General features: G+C 45.3%; 1 protein-coding gene across 4 annotated transcripts in view; it reads left to right on the top strand.

Moving 5' to 3' along the window:
* AGAP3 (ArfGAP with GTPase domain, ankyrin repeat and PH domain 3) overlaps positions 1-20,233 on the top strand; it is a 393,235-nt gene that overhangs the window by 244,089 nt on the left and 128,913 nt on the right. For all 4 annotated transcript variants that reach the window (XM_073551710.1, XM_073551707.1, XM_073551708.1 and 1 more), the window contains exon 9: positions 16,725-16,817. In XM_073551710.1, the coding sequence (XP_073407811.1) occupies positions 16,725-16,817 (93 nt within the window). The remainder of the gene's footprint in view (positions 1-16,724; positions 16,818-20,233) is intronic.

Here is a 20,233-nt window from a genome sequence, read left to right as displayed (position 1 = left end):
GGGACCTTGCTGCCATCCACAGGTCAAAGCACTACACCTAGCGGCCTGGAATTTGAAAGGGAACTATTAAATCAGAAAGGCTTTTCGAAAAACCTGATTAATACCCTGCTACAAAGTAGAAAAGAATCTACAACAAGGATATACGCCAAGGTGTGGAGGAAATTCCTGACCTTTCACCCAGCAGGGCTAGCCGGTGAACCACCCATTACGGCCATCTTAGAATTTCTTCAAAGAGGCCGAGAATTGGGCCTCTCAGTAAATACTCTTAAAGTCCATATATCGGCCTTAGGAGCCCTATTTAACTATAACGTGGCAGCAAATAGATGGGTGACCCGTTTTGTTTCAGCCTGTCAACGATCAGAACCGGTGCATATTCCTCTGCTTCCGGCATGGGACCTTACTCTGGTCATGGATGCCTTTACTCAGGCCCCGTTTGAACCCATAGATTCAGCATCAGTGAAGTGCCTCTCATTGAAAACTGCTACACTAGTGGCTTTAGTATCAGCTAGAAGAGTAGGTGATCTTCATGCTCTATCAATAGACCCTCCGTTCTTGTCAATAACACGAGACAGACTAATTTTGAAGACAGATCCGTCCTACCTTCCCAAACGGGTAACTAAATTTCATAGGTCTCAGGAGATATGCCTACCTTCCTTCTACGAAAACCTGTCAAACCAGGACGAGGTGAAATATCACACCTTAGATGTGAGGAGAGCTGTACTAGCCTACCTTGATAGGACCAGTCCCTGGAGGCAGAGTAGGTCTCTTTTTGTCTCCTTCCAGGGCAACAGAAAGGGGTCTGGAGTTACAACAGGCACATTATCCAGGTGGATTAGAGATGCGATCACAATGGCATATTTGGCTAAAGGAGAAGAACCTCCGCTGGGGATTAAGTTGCACTCTACTAGAGCCATATCATCCTCCTGGGCCGAGAGGGCAAACGTCCCAATTGAGCAAATATGTAAGGCTGCAACCTGGTCTTCTCCATCTACCTTTTATAGTCACTATAGACTAGATTTATCCTCTACCGAGGATTTGTCTTTCGGTAGATCAGTCCTTAACACGGTGTGCCCTCCCAAGTGATTATCTCTGGAAATCTCTCAGTGGGTGCTGTCGTGGCGAAGAGGAAAAACCGGATTACTTACCGGTAATACTCTTTTGTAGAGTCCACGACAGCACCCGCTCACTTCCCTCCCGTAAAACTTTTTTCGCATGGGTCTCCTTGGTGGCGGAGATTGTAATTAAAATTTTATACGTGGTTAAACTTAGCAAACTTAAACGATGTAGGGGTAAGATAGATGAATCGCCCAAACAAATTGACTAAAACATGTATGGCGGTTCCTCTGTTGTTCTCGGTAACACAAACTGAGGGAGCGAGGGGGACCGCCCCATTTATCTCTCTGTAGGTTTCCTGTTCCGGGGGCGGATCCCCTCTCTCAGTGGGTGCTGTCGTGGACTCTACAAAAGAGTATTACCGGTAAGTAATCCGGTTTTTGACAGAGTGATCAATGAGTGGAACAGGCTGCCACGAGAAGTGGTGAGTTCTCCTTCAATGGAAGTCTTCACACAGAGGCTGGACAGACATCTGTCTGGGATGATTTAGCGAATTCTGCTTTTAGCAGAGGGTAGGACCAGATGGCCCAGGAGGTCCCTTCCAACTCTACGATTCTATGATTTCATTTTTCTTATCTTTCAGGTTACATCGGGGGCTTATCTACAGCATTACAGAATGCTGTAGATGAGCCCCTGATGGCGGTGGCCGCAGCTTTTAGGGCTAAAATGGGGTGACAGATTCCCTTTAAGATTTACATCACTCTCTTTGAGTTTATTTTCACCAATATGTCATATAAGGAAGAGTAAGGGGGTCCCTGACCTCATAGTGTGTCTGAAACAGTCGTAAATAGGATCCTGGATAAAACCCCTAGTGTCAGAAACCGTGGAAGATAAGATACCAGATAAACACCTAATATGAGATAATATATAGGATTAGATCCCTGATAAACATCTAATGTGAGATAATATATAAGAGAAGATCCCAGATAAACACCTAATGCTTGATATATAGTGTGAGGCAGTGACCCCTGTTACAGCTAGGGGGGCGCTGTGTGCTCCCCTCAGGATATGGGTGGAGGCGTAACTGTGATGGTGAGACAGTGACCGGCATTATTGTAAATGGCCGGTATGTGTCGCAGAGGAGGTGCTCTGCGCTGTAAGCCAGTAATGTAGCTCAGGGACTTTGTAGTTCCACAAGTGTTTTGTTTATAAGGGAGGCTTACAGGGTTAGTCGAGTTGAGCGGGACTGGCTAATCACACATATACCGCCCACCTATGGGGGTGGTTACAGCTACATAATGTGACCAGGGTTTGGGTCATAGGGTCTGTAATGTAAGGTCCTGGAAGGCCTGTGTGTTGGAAGGTCCGGATTTCCTGAAGAGCACATGGTGAGGCTGTGGACTTGGATGGTCTTTGTGTTGGAAGGTCCTATGCATGGACTGGATTCCTTAAGATAGAAGAGATGGAGACCATGTGTGTGCAAGGTCTGTGACGGCACTGCGTTGGGGGAAGCTACCGAACTTCTGAGGGTCTGGAACTGTTAGGAGTGCCCTGGTCGCAAGGACGTTGATCCTGTAAGGCAGCTTCCCCAGGAGAGAGGACTGACCGGAGTCAGTGTGTGTATATATACTAAGATTCCAGATAAGCACCTAATGTTTGAGATATTATATAGGCTAAGATATATTTGATATATAGGATAAGATCCAAGATAAGCACCTCATGTTTGATATATAGGATAAGATCCCAGATAAGCCTTTGAATGTATCAGAAATAATAACGGAAAAGATGGCTGATAAAATTCTAGTATGTCAAAAAAGGTATATGAGAAGATCCATAATAAACCCCGAGTCTGTCAGTAAATGAAAAGGATCGCATCCTCGATAATTTTTCAATGTATAAAAAATTGTATTACTTAGGATCGTGGATAAACCTTCAATGGTTTAAAGAGAACCTGTCAGCAGGCCTTTGTAATGTAAAGACTTGTCTGTAATGGGGCTGTGATACTGATTACATTGATACCTGTGGTGAAGAAATCCACTTTGTGATTCTTAGGGAACCGGTCACCAGGTTTGGCCGATAAGAGTTACGGCCACTGCCTTACAGGGGTTATACAGCATTCTATAATGCTTTATATAAGCCCCCCAACCCGACCTGTAAGAGAAGAAAAATAAATTTTATTATACTCTCCTACAGGGTGGTCCGGTCCTATAGGCGTCTCTCCTTGGTTCGGCGCCTCCCATCTCCTTGTGTTGCCGTCCTCCTTCTTGGTTCGTGTGGATATTGCGTCCCTTCGTCATCCACACAGTCTGCTCGGCATCGCACTGCTGCACAGGCATACTTATCTGCCCTGCCGACGGCAGAGCAAAGTCCGGCAGTGCGCAGGCGCTGGGCCTCTCTGACCTTTCCCGGCGTTAGGAGCGCAATGCCAAGCAGACCGTGTGGATGATGCAGGGGTGCGTCATCCACACGAACCAAGAAGGAGGATGGCATTGCATGAAGATGGGAGGAGTCGGACCAAGAAGAGCGATACCCCTCGGACAGGACCGCCCTGCAGGTGAGTATAATAAGTTATTCCCGGTCTGGTTGGAGGCTTATATACATCATTATAGATTACTGTATTTAAGCCCTGAGGGGTGGTGGCTGCATCTCATATCAGCCTAACCTGGTGACAGGTTCCCTTTTAATTCAACATACCAGTAAAGAAGTGTTGTCCGGAGCATGAGTGGTCAGTGAGCTTTAACAGGTATTCTGTGATAACATAGTGGATAATAATTAGTACTGTGATGGCGCTGGGTAAAGGAGTCCAGACCGTTGGAGCGTTAACTTACCAAAATAGATACACGCCGTGTATCCTATGACGCGGTGTCCACCGCCAATCAGGGAGGTGTGTGGGAGCGCGTCTGGTGTCTATAGAGGGCAGAGTGCGCACACAGCGTGCTGTGCAGAGGTGCCTAGGACGGCAGGCAGGAAGTGATGCGTGCGGTCCACAAGGCAGAAGTGACAGTGGTATGCATTCCAACTGCAGGAAGTGGCCGGTCTATGCGTTCCAGGGAGCGCTAGTGTTTGCGTATCACAGTGTAGTGAAGAACTTGTGAGATGGGGCCAGTGGGTCCAGGGCAGGACAGGAATAGATGGGAACGTAGTAAATGGAGGGTAAGTATTCATTTCATTCAATATTGGCGACTCTGTAGAAAAAGGAAAGTGGAGTCAGAGATTGATACATGACAATATGAATGTCACAGAAACATTGTTCAATTAATAAAGCTTATAGAAATTATACAAATTATAAAAAGGGCAAATACATAGTTCGGCACTCGAGTTATTTGAAAGATTCTAAGTCTTAGTCCCTATTCAGTCCTTTGGGGGCAAGGGTATTGAGCTTGTGAATCCAAAACTCTTGCCTGCGTTTGAGCAGACTAATGCGGTCCCCACCGCGTCGTGGTGGTTGCATGTATTCAATTACTTGGAAGCGCAATTGGGATACATTATGGTCCATTGAGACAAAATGATGAGGGATGGGCAAAAGGAGGTTCTTTCACCTAATGGTCGACTTACGTTTCGATACTCTATCCTTGATGCACTGTGTGGTCTCCCCCACATAGAGCAGACCACAAGGGCACTTAAAAAAAAAATTGGAGTTGCAGGTGAAGAATTGGTTAATGGTGTATTTCTTGCCGGTGTATGGGTGATGTACCGTATAATGTCTCCCTTGAGGATGTTATTACACTGATTACAATTAAGGCACGAGAACGTGACCATTTTGGGATTGCGGAGAAAGCGTTGTGTGGCGTCTGGCTTGGTTGCGCCAATGTCAGCTCTAATAAGGGTATCGCGTATGTTACGTGGCCTCCTAAAACGGAGTAGGAAGGGTTGTTTGAACGCCTCAATGGATGGGTGGGCAGATTGTAGTATATGCCAATTTTTCTGTATTGCCTTATGAATGAGGTACGCAGATGGATGGTAGTGGTGGACGAAAGGAATTCGGCCAACAGTATTTTTGTTCTTAGAATTAGTTGTGGTATTGTGAGAGTCTGAGACATGTGGAGGGTAACCCCTCTGTAGAAATTTGGATTTCATTTCACTGATGTGAAGTGCTTGTGACTGGGGGTCAGTGACTATTCTGGTGACCCTTTTAATTTGGGAATATGGTATGGACTCCTTCATTCTTGTTGGGTGGAAACTGTCATAATGAAGACCATTCCTGTCAGTGGGTTTAGAGTACAGGTCAGTTGTTAGGTTGGCCCTGTTGTCCTTGATGACTAGGGTTTCCAAGGAAGCTAATTTGGTCATTATTGTTGAGTTCATTTTCCCCTTCGTCACTGAGGTCTGGTGAGCTCCCTATTGTGGTAAAGGAAGGTAATGAGCCTGATTATCAGGCACCTGAGCCTAATGAGGATGACTGGCTGAGTGGAGTCACTGACTGGATATAAGGCTGCCGACGCACTTCTGCCCTGCGGGTGATTTCTCTGTGGACTTCTAGGACACCAGTCTGATTCCTGCTCCTCTAAAGCTAAGTTTTCTGCTTTGCCTGTTAGCATTTATGTTTTGTTTTTGTTTTCCTTGCTTTTCTGGATTCTGCCATTCCCTGCTGGGGTGAGCTGAATCTCCTTTTGCCGGTTGCTCTGTCTTCAGAATATTCCTGAGTACTGACATAGCTTTTTTGAAGCCTAGCGTCTTCAGGGCCTTTTTCACTGTCAGTCTGTTGGCTCTTATTTTCATAGGGTTTTTCATGGATTGCAGACAGCAGCCTTCCTGTCCTTTCCTATCTAGTTAGCTTGGGCCCCGTCTTTGCTCAGTCTATCTTTCTGTCTGTGTTAGTGTTTTCATCTTGCTTCACCGTCATTATATGTTGGGGGCTGCCTATTGCTTTGGGGTCTGCTCTGGGGCAGTTTAGATTTCCCCTTTCTTTAGGCCTATTTAATTCTCCGGCTGTGATCGAGGGGTCTAGGGCATCGTAGGAACCCCCCACGGCTACTGTTAGTTGTTGTGATAGGATCAGGGGTCTGCAATCCGATAGCTGCCAACCTCTCTGGTTTTCTGGACTTAGCTAGCATTTCTGTTTTTGCCTCCTACAGTGACTCAATCATAACACATTATGGTGTGTCATGGTAAAGTCAAGTCTGGGCCAGGAGGTCCTGAGGAATGAGAAAAAGCATTCGAGGGATGTGATGTCCCCTGTCCAGATGCAAAAAAATGTCATCAATGAATCTCTTCCAAACCCTGGCATAGGGTACGGAAGAGATCATTGGTATGGATGAGGGACTCCTTGTAGTGAGCCATATAGGCATTGGCATACAGAGGGGCGATGTTTGAGCCCATTGCTGTGCCTTTTACCTGTTGGTAGTAGAATTCCTCAAATAAAAAGAAATATTTAGTGAGAACAATAGAGAGAAGGTCATAGCAAAGGTCTATCTGATCTGGGTCCATGTTGGAATTGGATAGGAGATGGCGTGTGGAGGCTATGCCATTAGAGTGGGTTATGGACGTATACAGGTCCTTTGCGTCAAAAGAGACCAGTATTGCATCTGGTGGGACAGGACTGATGTCACGAATGGTTGTAAGAAATGCTCCTGTGTCCAGGAGAAATGAAGCTGTGTTTTTTATTAATGGAGTGATGATTTGATTTTTTCCAAATATATTGAGATGAGGGACAAAATGGAGTCTGTAGAGGCTACTATCGGTCTGCCTGGTGGGTTCTGTAGGCTCTTGTGAATTTTGGGCAGGATATAGAAGACCGGAGTGATGGGGTATTTTTTTGTCAAAAAATCACATGTCTTTTTTCTTAGATGGGTAATATAGTACTCCTCTGTCATTATCGTTCTGTAATTTTTGGAAGGTGGTATCAACAAACTGGTTAAATGTTTTGACCGCATGGGAACCTGAAGGAGGCTGATACGTACTCTTACGTAGGCTGAGGCTTGCAGCAGATAAACAGGGAACGGTGGGAAATTGATTATTGTCTGTGTCATTATTGGCAAAGTGGAGTTTGAGGCATAATGATCTGTAGAATCTTTTGAAGGTTCATCTCAAGGTGAAAGGTGCTATTTTTGTAGAGAAAAAGACAGCAGGATGGCACTCACCGTTCTCTTGAAATGATTCACTTTATTTCATGTTAATAAAGCATAGGCAATGGCACGGGAGAAATGCAAAAAGACGGACGACAGCCGTTTCGTGCACAATGCACTTCAACAGGTGTTCTTTTTGTAACTAGGACAAAAAGATAGACTTTTTTGGAGGGCCTGGTGTTCTGCTATGCCTAGTGATTTGGAGGAGATGTTAACTACGAGTGAATTGGTACCTGGTAGTGTGTCACCCGTAGAGAGTCCAAGTTTCTTTGTCCGTCGGTTCCCCCGTCTGGGCCTCTTCTTCTTGGTCGCCGTTGACGTCTTAAAAAACAACCTGGGCTGGGGACTCTTTCTGGCCTCTCCATGCCCGAGCCAGAGGTAGAAAAGTCTACTGAGGATCGGTGACCTTGTCTGGTGAAGGATTGTCTGGATGTAGGTCTGTCCCGCCATCTATATACCCTGTCGAGCTCATAGTCCTCTAGGTCCCGCTGAAATTTAGCCCTTTTCCTTTGCTCAATGTCTCGACGGTGTTGGCAAATGTTGGTCTCGATTTCGGACTTCAGGGAGCTGAGCTCTTCCTTGGAAGTGGTGGCGGTCAGCTGTCTCTCAATACGCTTTACTCTTTCTTTGCTTGCGGAGATCTCTTTATGGAGGTGTTCTAGTGTAAGAACCATAAAATCAAAAGGCCATTTGTTGAAAATGAATTTGAATTTGGAACAAAACTCATTGGAATCGCTGAAGAGGGTGGGGTGAAGTGATACCCGGAGACCCCGGGGTATTCTCTGTGCCTGAAGATATTCAGTTAAGGTAGCCCCATGGAGCTCGAGGCCTAGTGTGGTGACGGAGTTCCCGTTCCCAGTCCCATCCCCTGGTTTGACTAGGAGGGATTTTCAAGAAGTTACTAGGGACTTTAGATAGGGCAATAATGTTGGATGCCTCCTCTGGGGTTATAAGAGAAAGTAAGTGAGGTCATGGCCTTATATAGGCGTGCTTAACATAAGGGTTGCTTAGTATAGGAATGAATGTTAGTCTTTTTATACATGTTGGACTGTCGTCCTACTTGTTATTTACATGTATTATTGCATATCTTCGACCTTTGATTTTGTATATACTTTTGTTATGTTTTATATTTATTATTTTGCACTTTTATTTTCTTTTGTTGTACACTGATGAAGGTCTATCACAGCAGAAACGTTTGTTACTAGTGGCTACTGTATGTATTAAAATGTCCAAGTTTTTTGCATCAAAACTCCTTGAGTGTGCCCAGTATTTGATATATGGTCTTAAGGTTTGGGAACCTTCTGTTTGGCACTTCCCGATTTGGCTGTGCTAACATTCATTCCTTTATGATGAATGACCGGACTCCTGCGCTTGCCACTCTGACACTCGAACTACCGTGAGACCCGGTGGCTGTGAGCACTGGTCACTTGAAAGGTTAGGCTAGGTTCACATCGCGTTAGGGCAATCCGTTTAACGGATCCGTTTCTAAGCGGCACTAACACAATATAATGGATCCGTTAATGCACCTTTTAACTTCCATTAGCGTAACTCATCCTAACGCATGTCAAAATCGGCATGCATTAGCGATGGTCCGTAATTTTGTGACGCACCTTTGAACGCGTATTACCACGTTTTCGGGTATGTTACGACGAACACACAGCAAACGGAAGCATTCCCTCTGCATAGAACTCTATTTGTAACGCAGGGCGACGCGATGCAACCATGCGTTAATGCATGCGTTAACCTCGATCACAAAAATAAAGACAATTTGGGGCTCAAAGTTAGCGCATCCATTTAACGGATCCATTAAATGGATTGCCCTAACGTGATGTGAACCTAGCCTTACCTGACTTCACAGCCATCCGGTCTTCCGGCAGCTGTGAGGCCTGGAAACCTCATGGGAACCTTTGAGGGACAATTGGAGTCCCCACTATTTTTATTAACCCGCTGAGGAAAGCAGACAGCTGGCGTCTGCTGTCATTGTGGCCAATACCCATAAAGGTTCCCAGCCTATTAATATCAGTTCACAGCTGTCTATTTAGCAATTACTGCTTTTTAACCCATTTCCGACATTGGGCGTAATAGTATGCTGATATTGGACACCCTCCCTTTGATGTTCCAGCCGTGAGCCCACAACTTTCTCGGTACATGTCAGCTGCTCTGAACAGCTGACGTTCCCAGAACAGCCGCAGGTGGAATATTGATCCACTCACGGCTATTAACCCGTTAAATACCGCTGTCAAACGCTGAATGTGGCATTTAACATGCACTTCCGGCAGTCGAGCCGGAAATCCGCCCATCGGTGACCCTCATTATATGATGGCGGGTCATCGAAGGGTTGGCATGAATCCTACTGTGTATTTCTCACTCTCTTCTCTGTGCTCTATCTTCCCCTTCTGTTTCTCTTTTATGTGCTCTCTTCCTCTTCCGTTTCTTACACTCTTGTCTGTGCTCTCTCTTCCACTTCTGAGTATTTTCACTCTCTTCTCTGCTCTGTCTTCCCCTTCCATTTCTCTTTAATCTCTGCTCTCTCCCCTTTTTTGATTATTACTCTCTTCTCTGTGCTCTCTTCCCTCTTCGTTTCTCACTCCTCTGTGCTCTCTTCCCCTTCTGAGTATTTCTCATTCTCTTCTCTGTGCTCTCTCATCCCCTTTCATTTCTCACTTTCTTCCTCTTCCATTTCTCACTCTTCTCTGTGCTCTTCCACTTTCGTTTCTCACTCTCTTCTCTGTGCTCTTTCCCTACTGAGTATTTCTCACTCTCTTCTCTGTACTCTCTCTTCCCCTTTGATTTCTCACTTTCTTCCTCTTCCATTTCTCTCCTCTGTGCTCTTTCCCTACTTTCCCCTTCCATTTCTCACTTTCTTCTCTGTGCTCTCTCTTCCTCTTCCGTTTCTCACTCTACTCTGTGCTCCCTCTTCCTGCTCCATTTCTCAGTCTTCTCTGTGCTCTCTTCCCCTTCTGTTTCTCTCTCTTTTCCTTCCGTTTCTCAATCTCTTCTCTGTGTTCTTACTCTTCCATTTCTCACTCTTTTCTCTGTGCTCTCTCTTCCCCTTCAGTTTCTCACTCTCTTCTCTGTGCTCTTTCTTCCTCTTCTGTTTCTCAACTCTTCTGTGCTTTCTTCCCCTTCCGTTTCTCACTCTCTATTTCCCTACTGAGTATGTTTTGCTCTCTTCTATTTGCTTTCTCTTCCTATGACAAGTCTTTCTCGTCTATTTCCCTGCAGCCTCACTTCTCACCGCAGTATTTCTTGCCGCCTTCTTATTTGTGCCCTTTTTCCACTTCATCCACCATTATTTCTCTTCTGTTTCCTTTATCCTTTCCCCTGTGTTTTCCACCCGTTTCTCTGAGCCCTTTCTCCCAAGTATTTCTCGCCCTTTTCTATCCTGTCCCTAGTATGTCTTTCCCCTCTTCTTTTTCTTCTCTATCCTCTTGCTGCTGTTTCTCTCCTCTCTTGTTTTCCCCCCTCCTTTCGCTGTGCCCGGTCTCCTCATCTGTCTGGTAAGGTATGATGTGCTGACTTCTTACTAGTTTTTGTGAATCATAGAATGGTAGAGTTGGAAGGGACTTACTGGGCCATCTGGTCCAACCCCCTGCTCAAAGCAGGATTCACTAAATCATCCCAGACAGTTGTCTGTGAAGCCTCTGTTTGAAGACTTCCATTGAAGGAGAACTCACCACTTCTCGTGGCAGCCTGTTCCACTCATTGATCACTCTGTCAAAAAGTTTTTTCTAATATCTAATCTGTGTCTCCTCCCATTCAGTTTCATCCCATTGCTTCTGGTCTTTCCTTGTGCAAATGAGCATAAAGTTGATCCTTCTACAATGTGACAGCCCTTGAGATATTTGTAGACAGCTATTAAGTCTCCTCTCAGTCTTCTTTTTTGCAAGCTAAACATATCCAAATCCTGTAAACCTTTCCTCATAGGACATGGTTTGCAGACCGGTCACTATTCTGGTCTCTCTTCACTGAACTTGCTCCATTTTGTTGATGTCTTTTTTAAGATGTAGTGCCCAAAACTGAATAACAGTATTCCAGATGAGGTCTCACCAAAGAGGAGTAGAGGGCAATAATGACTTCACGTGATCTAGACTGTATGCTTCTGTTGATACATCCCAGAATTGTATTTGCCTTTTGTGCTTCTGCATCACACTGTTGACTCATGTGCAGTCTGTGATCTATTAGTATACCCAAGTCTTTTTCACATGTGCTGTTGCTTAGCCCTTTTCCTCCCATTCTGTATCTTCTTTTCATTTTTATTGCCCAGATGTAGTACTTTGCATTTTTCCCTGTTAAAAACCATTCTGTTAGTTGCTGCCCACTGTTCCAGTTTATTGATATCTTTTTGATTCCTCTCTCTCTCTTCTCTAGTATTAGCTGTCACACCTAGCTTTGTGTTATCAGCAAATTTAATTAGTTTACCCTCAATTCCTTCGTCTAAATCATTGATAAAGATGTTGAACCATAAAGGGCCCAGGACAGAGCCCTGTGGTACCCCACTTGAGACATTCTTCCAACTGGATGTGCAGCAATTTACAACAAGTCTTTGGGTCCTATCACTAAGCCAGTTATAAATCCACCTAACAGTTGCCTTGACCATTCCATATTTAGTCATTTTTTCCAATAAGGTTTGTATGAGATACTTTGTCAAATGCTTTGCTGAAGTCAAGATATACTATATCTACTGCACTTCCCTGATCCACCCAGTCAGTGATATAAGGAGAGTTTTAAACTAGAACAACATGGGAAGGGAAGCAAAAGACCAGAAAAAGACATACACCTGACAAATGCTATTGAGAATGCTATTAGAAGTGGAAAGGAAGAACCCAGACAAAAGAATCTAATTAATAAAAATATTGGAGAAAGAGAAACCTATCACAAACTAAAATGTTTCTATACTAATGCACAAAGCATGGGCAACAAACAAGGAGAATTGGAACTACTAACACAGGAAAAGAAATATGATGTCACTGGAATCACTGAAACTTGGTGGGACGATGCACATGATTGGAATACAAGACTAGAAGGATACAACTTATTTTCAAGAAACAGACTTGATAAACAAGGAGGAGGTGTCGCATTGTATGTTAGAAATGCGTATATCTGCACAGAGATCCAAGCTTCAGAGACTGGGAGTTCTGTGGAAACTGTTTGTGTAAGAATACAAGGACAGAACAATGGAAAGGACACCATTGTAGGCATTTACTACAGGCCGCCTGTGCAAGCTGAAGACATGGATGAACTCTTTATGCATCAAATGGCCAAGTTCTCCAAAAAAATATGACATAGTTGTCATGGGAGATTTCAACTATCCAGACATTTGTTGGGAATCTCTCTCAGGCAAAACTAACAGGTCAAGGATATTCTTTTCCTCTCTTGCTGACAACTTTATCTTCCAAAAGGTAAGGGAGAAAACAAGGGGAACTGCTACCTTGGATCTAATCCTTATAAACAGGGAGGAAACGGTTGAGGAGGTAAAAGTGGCTGGGACCCTAGGAGGTAGCGACCATGCTATTTTAGAATTTTGGATAACTAGAGGCGGAAGACATGTGAAGATTCAGACGTCAAGGTTAGATTTCAGAAAGGCAGATTTTAAGGGATTCAGAAAAAGAATTGGAGGGATCCAAGGGCTGGATATCCTTAAAGACAAAAATGTCCAGGAAGGATGGGAAATCTTGAAAAATGAAATTCTCAAAGCACAGTTGTTAACAATTCCGAAAAGAGGGAAGAATAGGAAGCATTTAAGGAAACCAGGATGGATGAACACAGAACTTAAGCACATGCTAAAAAGGAAGAAAAAAATGTTTATAAAATGGAAAGAGGGAGGCATATCTAAAGAAGAATATAATGCTGTCTGCAGAACCTGCAGGGCACAAATCAGATTAGCTAAAGCTGAAAATGAATTGAGGCTTGCAAGAGATGTCAAAAGCAATAATAAAGGATTTTGGGGATATGTCAAAAGTAAAAGAAAAGTCAAAGATGCTATAGGATTTTTACAGGATGAAAATGATGAAATGGTAAGACAGGATGTTGAGAAGGCTGAACTTTTAAATTCCTATTTTGCATCTGTTTTCTCTCAGAAAGGAAATGTAACATCAACTGTTCTCCACTGTCCTATTAAGGGAATAGAAGAATCCAGGATATCTATAAACAGAAAGATAGTGAGGAAACACTTAGCTATCCTAAATGAATTCAAGTCTCCAGGTCCAGATGAATTACACCCCAGAGTACTGAAGGAGATAGCAGAAGAAATTTTTGAACCCCTCTCCATAATCTTTGAAAATTCTTGGAGAACAGGAGAAGTCCCAGAAGACTGGAGAAGAGCAAATGTTGTTCCTATCTTCAAAAAGGGGAGGAAGGTGGACCCAGGCAACTATAGGCCGGTGAGTCTGACTTCTATACCTGTAAAGATCTTTGAACAAATTATTAAACAACATGTATGTCAGTACCTGGATAAGAATGAAGTGATTAAACAGAGTCAGCATGGTTTTGTAACTAATAAGTCATGTCAGACTAACTTAATTTCCTTCTATGACGGAATCACTGATTGGGTGGATCAAGGAAATGCTGTAGATATAGTATATCTTGACTTCAGCAAAGCATTTGACAAAGTCTCTCATACAATCCTTACTGAAAAAATGACTAAGTATGGAATGGACAAGGCAACTGTTAGGTGGATTCATAACTGGCTTAGTGATCGGACCCAAAGAGTGGTCGTAAATGGCTGCGCATCCAGTTGGAAGAATGTCTCAAGTGGGGTACCACAGGGCTCTGTCCTGGGCCCTGTATTGTTCAACATCTTTATCAACGATTTAGATGAAGGAATTGAGGGTAAACTGATTAAATTTGCTGATGACACAAAGCTAGGAGGGATAGCTAATACTAGAGAAGAGAGAGAGAGGATTCAAAAAGATATAAATAAACTGGAGAAGTGGGCAGCAACTAACAGAATGGTTTATAACAGGGAGAAATGCAAAGTACTACATCTGGGCAATAAAAATGAAAAAAGCATATACAGAATGGGAGGAATAGGGCTAAGTGACAGCACATGTGAAAAAGACTTGGGTATACTAATAGATCACAGACTGAATATGAGTCAACAGTGTGATGCAGCAGCAAAAAAGGCAAATGCAATTCTAGGATGTATTAACAGAAGCATACAGTCTAGATCACGTGAAGTCATTATTTCCCTCTACTCCTCTTTGGTGAGACCTCATCTGGAATATTGTGTCCAGTTTTGGGCACCACATTTTAAAAAGACATCAACAAACTGGAGCAAGTTCAGAAAAGAGCGACCAGAATGGTGACCGGTCTGCAAACCCTGTCATATGAGGAAAGGTTGCAGGATTTGGGAATGTTTAGTTTGCAAAAGAGAAGACTGAGAGGAGACTTAATAGCTGTCTACAAATATCTAAAGGGCTGTCACATTGTAGAAGGATCAACTTTATTCTCATTTGCACAAGGAAAGACTAGAAGCAATGGGATGAAACTGAATGGGAGGAGACACAGATTAGATATTAGAAAAAACTTTTTGACAGAGTGATCAATGAGTGGAACAGGCTGCCACGAGAAGTGGTGAGTTCTCCTTCAATGGAAGTGTTCAAACAGAGGCTGGACAGACATCTGACTGGGATGATTTAGCGAATCCTGCTTTGAGCAGGGGGTTGGACCAGATGGCCCAGGAGGTCCCTTCCAACTCTACGATTCTATGATTCTGTCATAGAAGGAAATTAATTTAGTCTGATATGACTTATTAGTTGAAAACCCATGCTGACTCTGTTTAATCACTTCATTCTTATCTCGGTACTGACATACATATTTAATAATTTGTTCAAAGATCTTTCCTGGTATAGCAGTCAAACTCATCAGCCTAGAGTTCCCTTGGTCCACCTTCTTGCCCTTTTTAAAGATGGTTGGTTCACAAATTTCTTCTATCTCCTTCAGTACTCTGGGGTGTAATTCATCAGGACCTGGAGACTTGAATTCATTTATGTTAGCTAAGTGATTGCTCACTATCTTTCTGTTTATAGATAGCCTGGATTCTCCTATTCCTTTAATAGGACAGTGAAGATAAGTTGATGTTGATCTATGCTGACATCATTAATTGAATGTCCCCATGTACATTTTTTTAATTTGATGATGTGAAAGTCTTAGATTTTGGACGTCACAGTGTGAGCGACCCTTACGTTTTGTATGTCACGATGTGAGAGTCCCTTATATTTCGTATGTCACGGTGTGAACAGCTCTTACATTTTGTACGTCAAGGTGTGAGGGTCCCTTACATTTTGTACTGCACAATTTGTGGTTGTCCCTTACATTTTGTACATCACGGTGTGAGTCCCTTACGTTTTGTATGTCACAGTGCGAGAGTCACTTACATTTTGTACGTAAGGCTGTGAAAGTCCCTTACATTTTTTATGTCTGCTTGAGAGTCCATTACATTTCATATGTCACGTTGTGAGACACCTTTATATTTTGTATGTTACGGTGTGAGAGACCCTTGCTTTTTGTGGGTTGTGGTGTGAGAGATTCCTCTCTTAGTATTTTTTTCTACTGGAACATTTCCCCTTTTCTAGACTGGGACGTTTCAGAGGCTTCCGCTGGCTCCTGTGCCGCCTCCTCAAAGTCGTGTTTCTGTTCTACGCAAGTATCTGACTGCTCACTCTACCAACTGCCCCTGAGTGGCGGCCTTACACCCATTCTTCCCTGTTGCGGGGTAGTGACTGAACGGAAATATACGGGACATCCTTTTTCCTCCTCCTTCGTGCCCGGGCAGGGGGCGCTGAGTGCTGGGGACCTTCTCAGTTGGACAGCTGCTTTCTACCCTGCAGCCTGCACGGACCTTTTCCTGGATTTAGACTTGGAGATTTGGATGTGGGGTTCCTCATGGGAGTTTCCAGTCGCCTGTTCCCCATCTGATTGACATGCTGCTGTTTTCTTCCTGTCTGAATGTATTTCTTGTGCTGTGTACCACCATGGGAAGCAGTTTTCTGGAGCTAGCATTTTGCGGATTGTAAATGTACTATTGTACTCTTTCTTTCTTTTCTCTTACACTTTATCCAAAATTCCTCTTGTACATACGGAGCTCCATTTTGGATTCACAACTGTCTCTAATGCTGTTTTGTACCTGATTCCTTTTATTGATTTCTCGGTTTTGTTCTGGTGACAGTCTGTAACTAAATAAACTGGTTGGAATGAGCTGTTTTCCTGTGTTGTCCCCTTCATGCATGTTGACATTTCATGCCTGTCTCCATGCAGGATTCCTGCTGCCGCACAGGATAGGCAGGGTGGGGTTACTGGAGTTCTGCGTGGGCGGGTGCTTCTCTGCTTTGGGTGTGTGTGTGTACACTCTCCTGTGTGAGTGTCTCACCTTGATTGTTGTGATGTTCCCTTCCTTGTAACTGCTTTGTTTCTGGTCACCCCTTTCACCTATGTTTGAATGCTGTGTTAGCAGCACCCCAGTACTTTCCTTATGAAAACTTCTATTTCGGTTGTGAGTAGTAACCCATCCCCCTCACACCTCCACAGAGCATGAAAGCGTATGTGCGCACACTGTTCTCCCTCCTGTACCATTGTAATGTGCCCCTGTATCTTGTTCTCTTCCAGTCTCGGAGGGGCGCAGAGGTGGACAGAGAGAAGAGGGCCCCGGATTGTAAATCTGAGAGTGTTGGCAGTGGAAGAGCCATTCCTATCAAACAGGTGGGGCCCCCCTGAGCAGAGAGCTTGTGTGAATGAGTGGGGTGCTTGTTATAGGGGCTGTAGTAAACAGGGCAGGCAGCTCATTGCTATCCCATGGCGCCAGCCGGAATCCCGTCTATGTCACTGCGCACTCGCTGTGTCTGTTGCTCCTTGTGTGGCTGTTCAATGCTTCGTACATCTGCTTTGTGTTTAAGTATTGCTCATGCTCTGTGTGAGAGGAAATAAGAGGTTAACACTTGTATCAGCTGGAACAGCATCTGACTCGTCAATTCTATGTGGTAAATGTGTCAAAATGTGGACATTGCACTCCGCCTCATTTACACCACTGACCCTCACATGTATGCAGTGCATCCCTTTAAACGCTACTACAGTTATACCACACACCCCATAATTATACCCCCAACTCCCAGTATTCTCCTGCTCACCCTCATAATTATATCCCCGACTCTCAGTATTCTGCTCACCCTCATAATTATACCCCCTGACTCCCAGTGATCTCCTGTTCACCCTCATAATTATATCCCCGACTCCCAGTGTTCTCCTGCTCACCCTCATAATTATACCCCCGACTCCCAGTGTTCTCCTGCTCACCCTCATAATTATATCCCCGACTCCCAGTGTTCTCCTGCTCACCCTCATAATTATACCCCCGACTCTCAGTATTCTCCTGCTCACCCTCATAATTATACCCCCTGACTCCCAGTGATCTCCTGTTCACCCTCATAATTATACCCCGACTCCCAGTGTTCTCCTGCTCACCCTCATAATTATACTCCCGACTCCCAGTGTTCTCCTGCTCACCCTCATAATTATATCCCCGACTCTCAGTATTCTCCTGCTCACCCTCATAATTATACCCCCGACTCCCAGCGTTCTCCTGCTCACCCTCATAATTATATCCCCGACTCTCAGTATTCTCCTGCTCACCCTCATAATTATACCCCCGACTCCCAGTGTTCTCCTGCTCACCCTCATAATTATACCCCGACTCCCAGTGTTCTCCTGCTCACCCTCATAATTATATCCCCGACTCCCAGTGTTCTCCTGCTCACCCTCATAATTATACCCCGACTCCCAGTGTTCTCCTGCTCACCCTCATAATTATACTCCTGACTCCCAGTGTTCTCCTGCTCACCCTCATAATTATACTCCCCGACTCCCAGTGTTCTCCTGCTCACCCTCATAATTATACCCCGACTCCCAGTGTTCTCCTGCTCACCCTCATAATTATACTCCTGACTCTCAGTATTCTCCTGCTCACCCTCATAATTATACCCCCTGACTCCCAGTGTTCTCCTGCTCACCCTCATAATTATACCCCCGACTCCCAGCGTTCTCCTGCTCACCCTCATAATTATACTCCCGACTCCCAACGTTCTCCTGCTCACCCTCATAATTATACTCCCCGACTCCCAGCGTTCTCCTACTCACCCTCATAATTATACTCCCCGACTCCCAGTGTTCTCCTGCTCACCCTCATAATTATACTCCCCGACTCCCAGTGTTCTCCTGCTCACCCTCATAATTATACCCCCGACTCCCAGTGTTCTCCTGCTCACCCTCATAATTATACTCCCAGTGTTCTCCTGCTCACCCTCATAATTATACCCCCGACTCCCAGTGTTCTCCTGCTCACCCTCATAATTATACTCCCCGACTCCCAGTGTTCTCCTGCTCACCCTCATAATTATACCCCCGACTCCCAGCGTTCTCCTTCTCACCCTCATAATTATACTCCCAGTGTTCTCCTGCTCACCCTCATAATTATACCCCCGACTCCCAGTGTTCTCCTGCTCACCCTCATAATTATACTCCCCGACTCCCAGTGTTCTCCTGCTCACCCTCATAATTATACTCCCCGACTCCCAGTGTTCTCCTGCTCACCCTCATAATTATACTCCCCGACTCCCAGTGTTCTCCTGCTCACCCTCATAATTATACTCCCCGACTCCCAGCGTTCTCCTGCTCACCCTCATAATTATACTCCCCGACTCCCAGTGTTCTCCTGCTCACCCTCATAATTATACCCCCGACTCCCAGCGTTCTCCTGCTCACCCTCATAATTATAATCCCCGACTCCCAGTGTTCTCCTGCTCACCCTCATAATTATACCCCCGACTCCCAGCGTTCTCCTGCTCACCCTCATAATTATACTCCCGACTCCGTGTTCTCCTGCTCACCCTCATAATTATACTCCCCGACTCCCAGTGTTCTCCTGCTCACCCTCATAATTATACCCCCGACTCCCAGCGTTCTCCTGCTCACCCTCATAATTATACTCCCCGACTCCGTGTTCTCCTGCTCACCCTCATAATTATACCCCCGACTCCCAGCGTTCTCCTGCTCACCCTCATAATTATACTCCCCGACTCCCAGTGTTCTCCTGCTCACCCTCATAATTATACCCCCGACTCCCAGTGTTCTCCTGCTCACCCTCATAATTATACCCCCGACTCCCAGTGTTCTCCTGCTCACCCTCATAATTATACCCCCGACTCCCAGCGTTCTCCTGCTCACCCTCATAATTATACCACACACCCCATAATAATTCCACTCCCTCCCTTAATCACACCTCTAGTAGTCTTTGTGGCACTGGCGATTTGCATCTCCGTAGTGGACAGCGGGGTGTGCCGCACGCTTTCACATGCGGATCGTCCGATTTATCCTGGTCAAAAGTCTGGAAAAAACAGTGTGCCTCTATTTTAGTTCTAGCCTTGCAGGGATGTGCTCGTCATCGTGCAATGCTGTACCTCATCTTAAGGTACGGTGTTTTCCCAGTAAGAGTGCAGTGCTCTCTACACTACAGTGCTGTACACCCTTGGTAAGAATGCAGTGTTTTCCACAGTACAGTGTTGTGATCCCTATGCTAGAGCGCAGTGCTCTCCAGAGTTCAATGCAGTGCTTCCCTAGGGCAGAGTGATGTGCTTCCTTGCGGTAGAGGGCTGTGCTCGGGATAGAGTGGTGGGTACAGGGCTGTGCTTCCCACATTAGAGGGCTGTGTGTCCCTGGGGTGGAGGGCTGTGCTTCCCACATTAGAGGGCTGTGTGTCCCTGGGGTGGAGGGCTGTGCTTCCCACATTAGAGTTCTGTGTGTCCCTGGGGTAGAGGGTTGCGCGTCCCTGGGGCGGAAGGCTGTGGTCCTCACATTAAAGGGATGTGTGTCCCTGGGGTGGTGGACTGTGCTCCCCACATTAGAGGTCTGCGCATCCCTGGGGTGGAGGGCTGTGCTCCCCACATTAGAGGGCTGTGTGTCCCTGGGGTGGAGGGCTGGGCTGTGCTCCCCACATTAGAGGGCTGCGTATCCCTGGGGTGGAGGGCTGGGCTGTGCTCCCCACATTAGAGGGCTGCGTATCCCTGGGGTGGAGGGCTGTGCTCCCCACATTAGAGGGCTGCACATCCCTGGGGTGGAGGGCTGTG

The sequence above is a fragment of the Dendrobates tinctorius genome, unplaced genomic scaffold (assembly GCF_039654945.1).
Source record: "Dendrobates tinctorius isolate UK_male_01 unplaced genomic scaffold, ASM3965494v1 ptg000179l, whole genome shotgun sequence".
NCBI lineage: Eukaryota > Metazoa > Chordata > Amphibia > Anura > Dendrobatidae > Dendrobates > Dendrobates tinctorius.
This window is presented reverse-complemented; position numbering and strand designations above follow the sequence as displayed.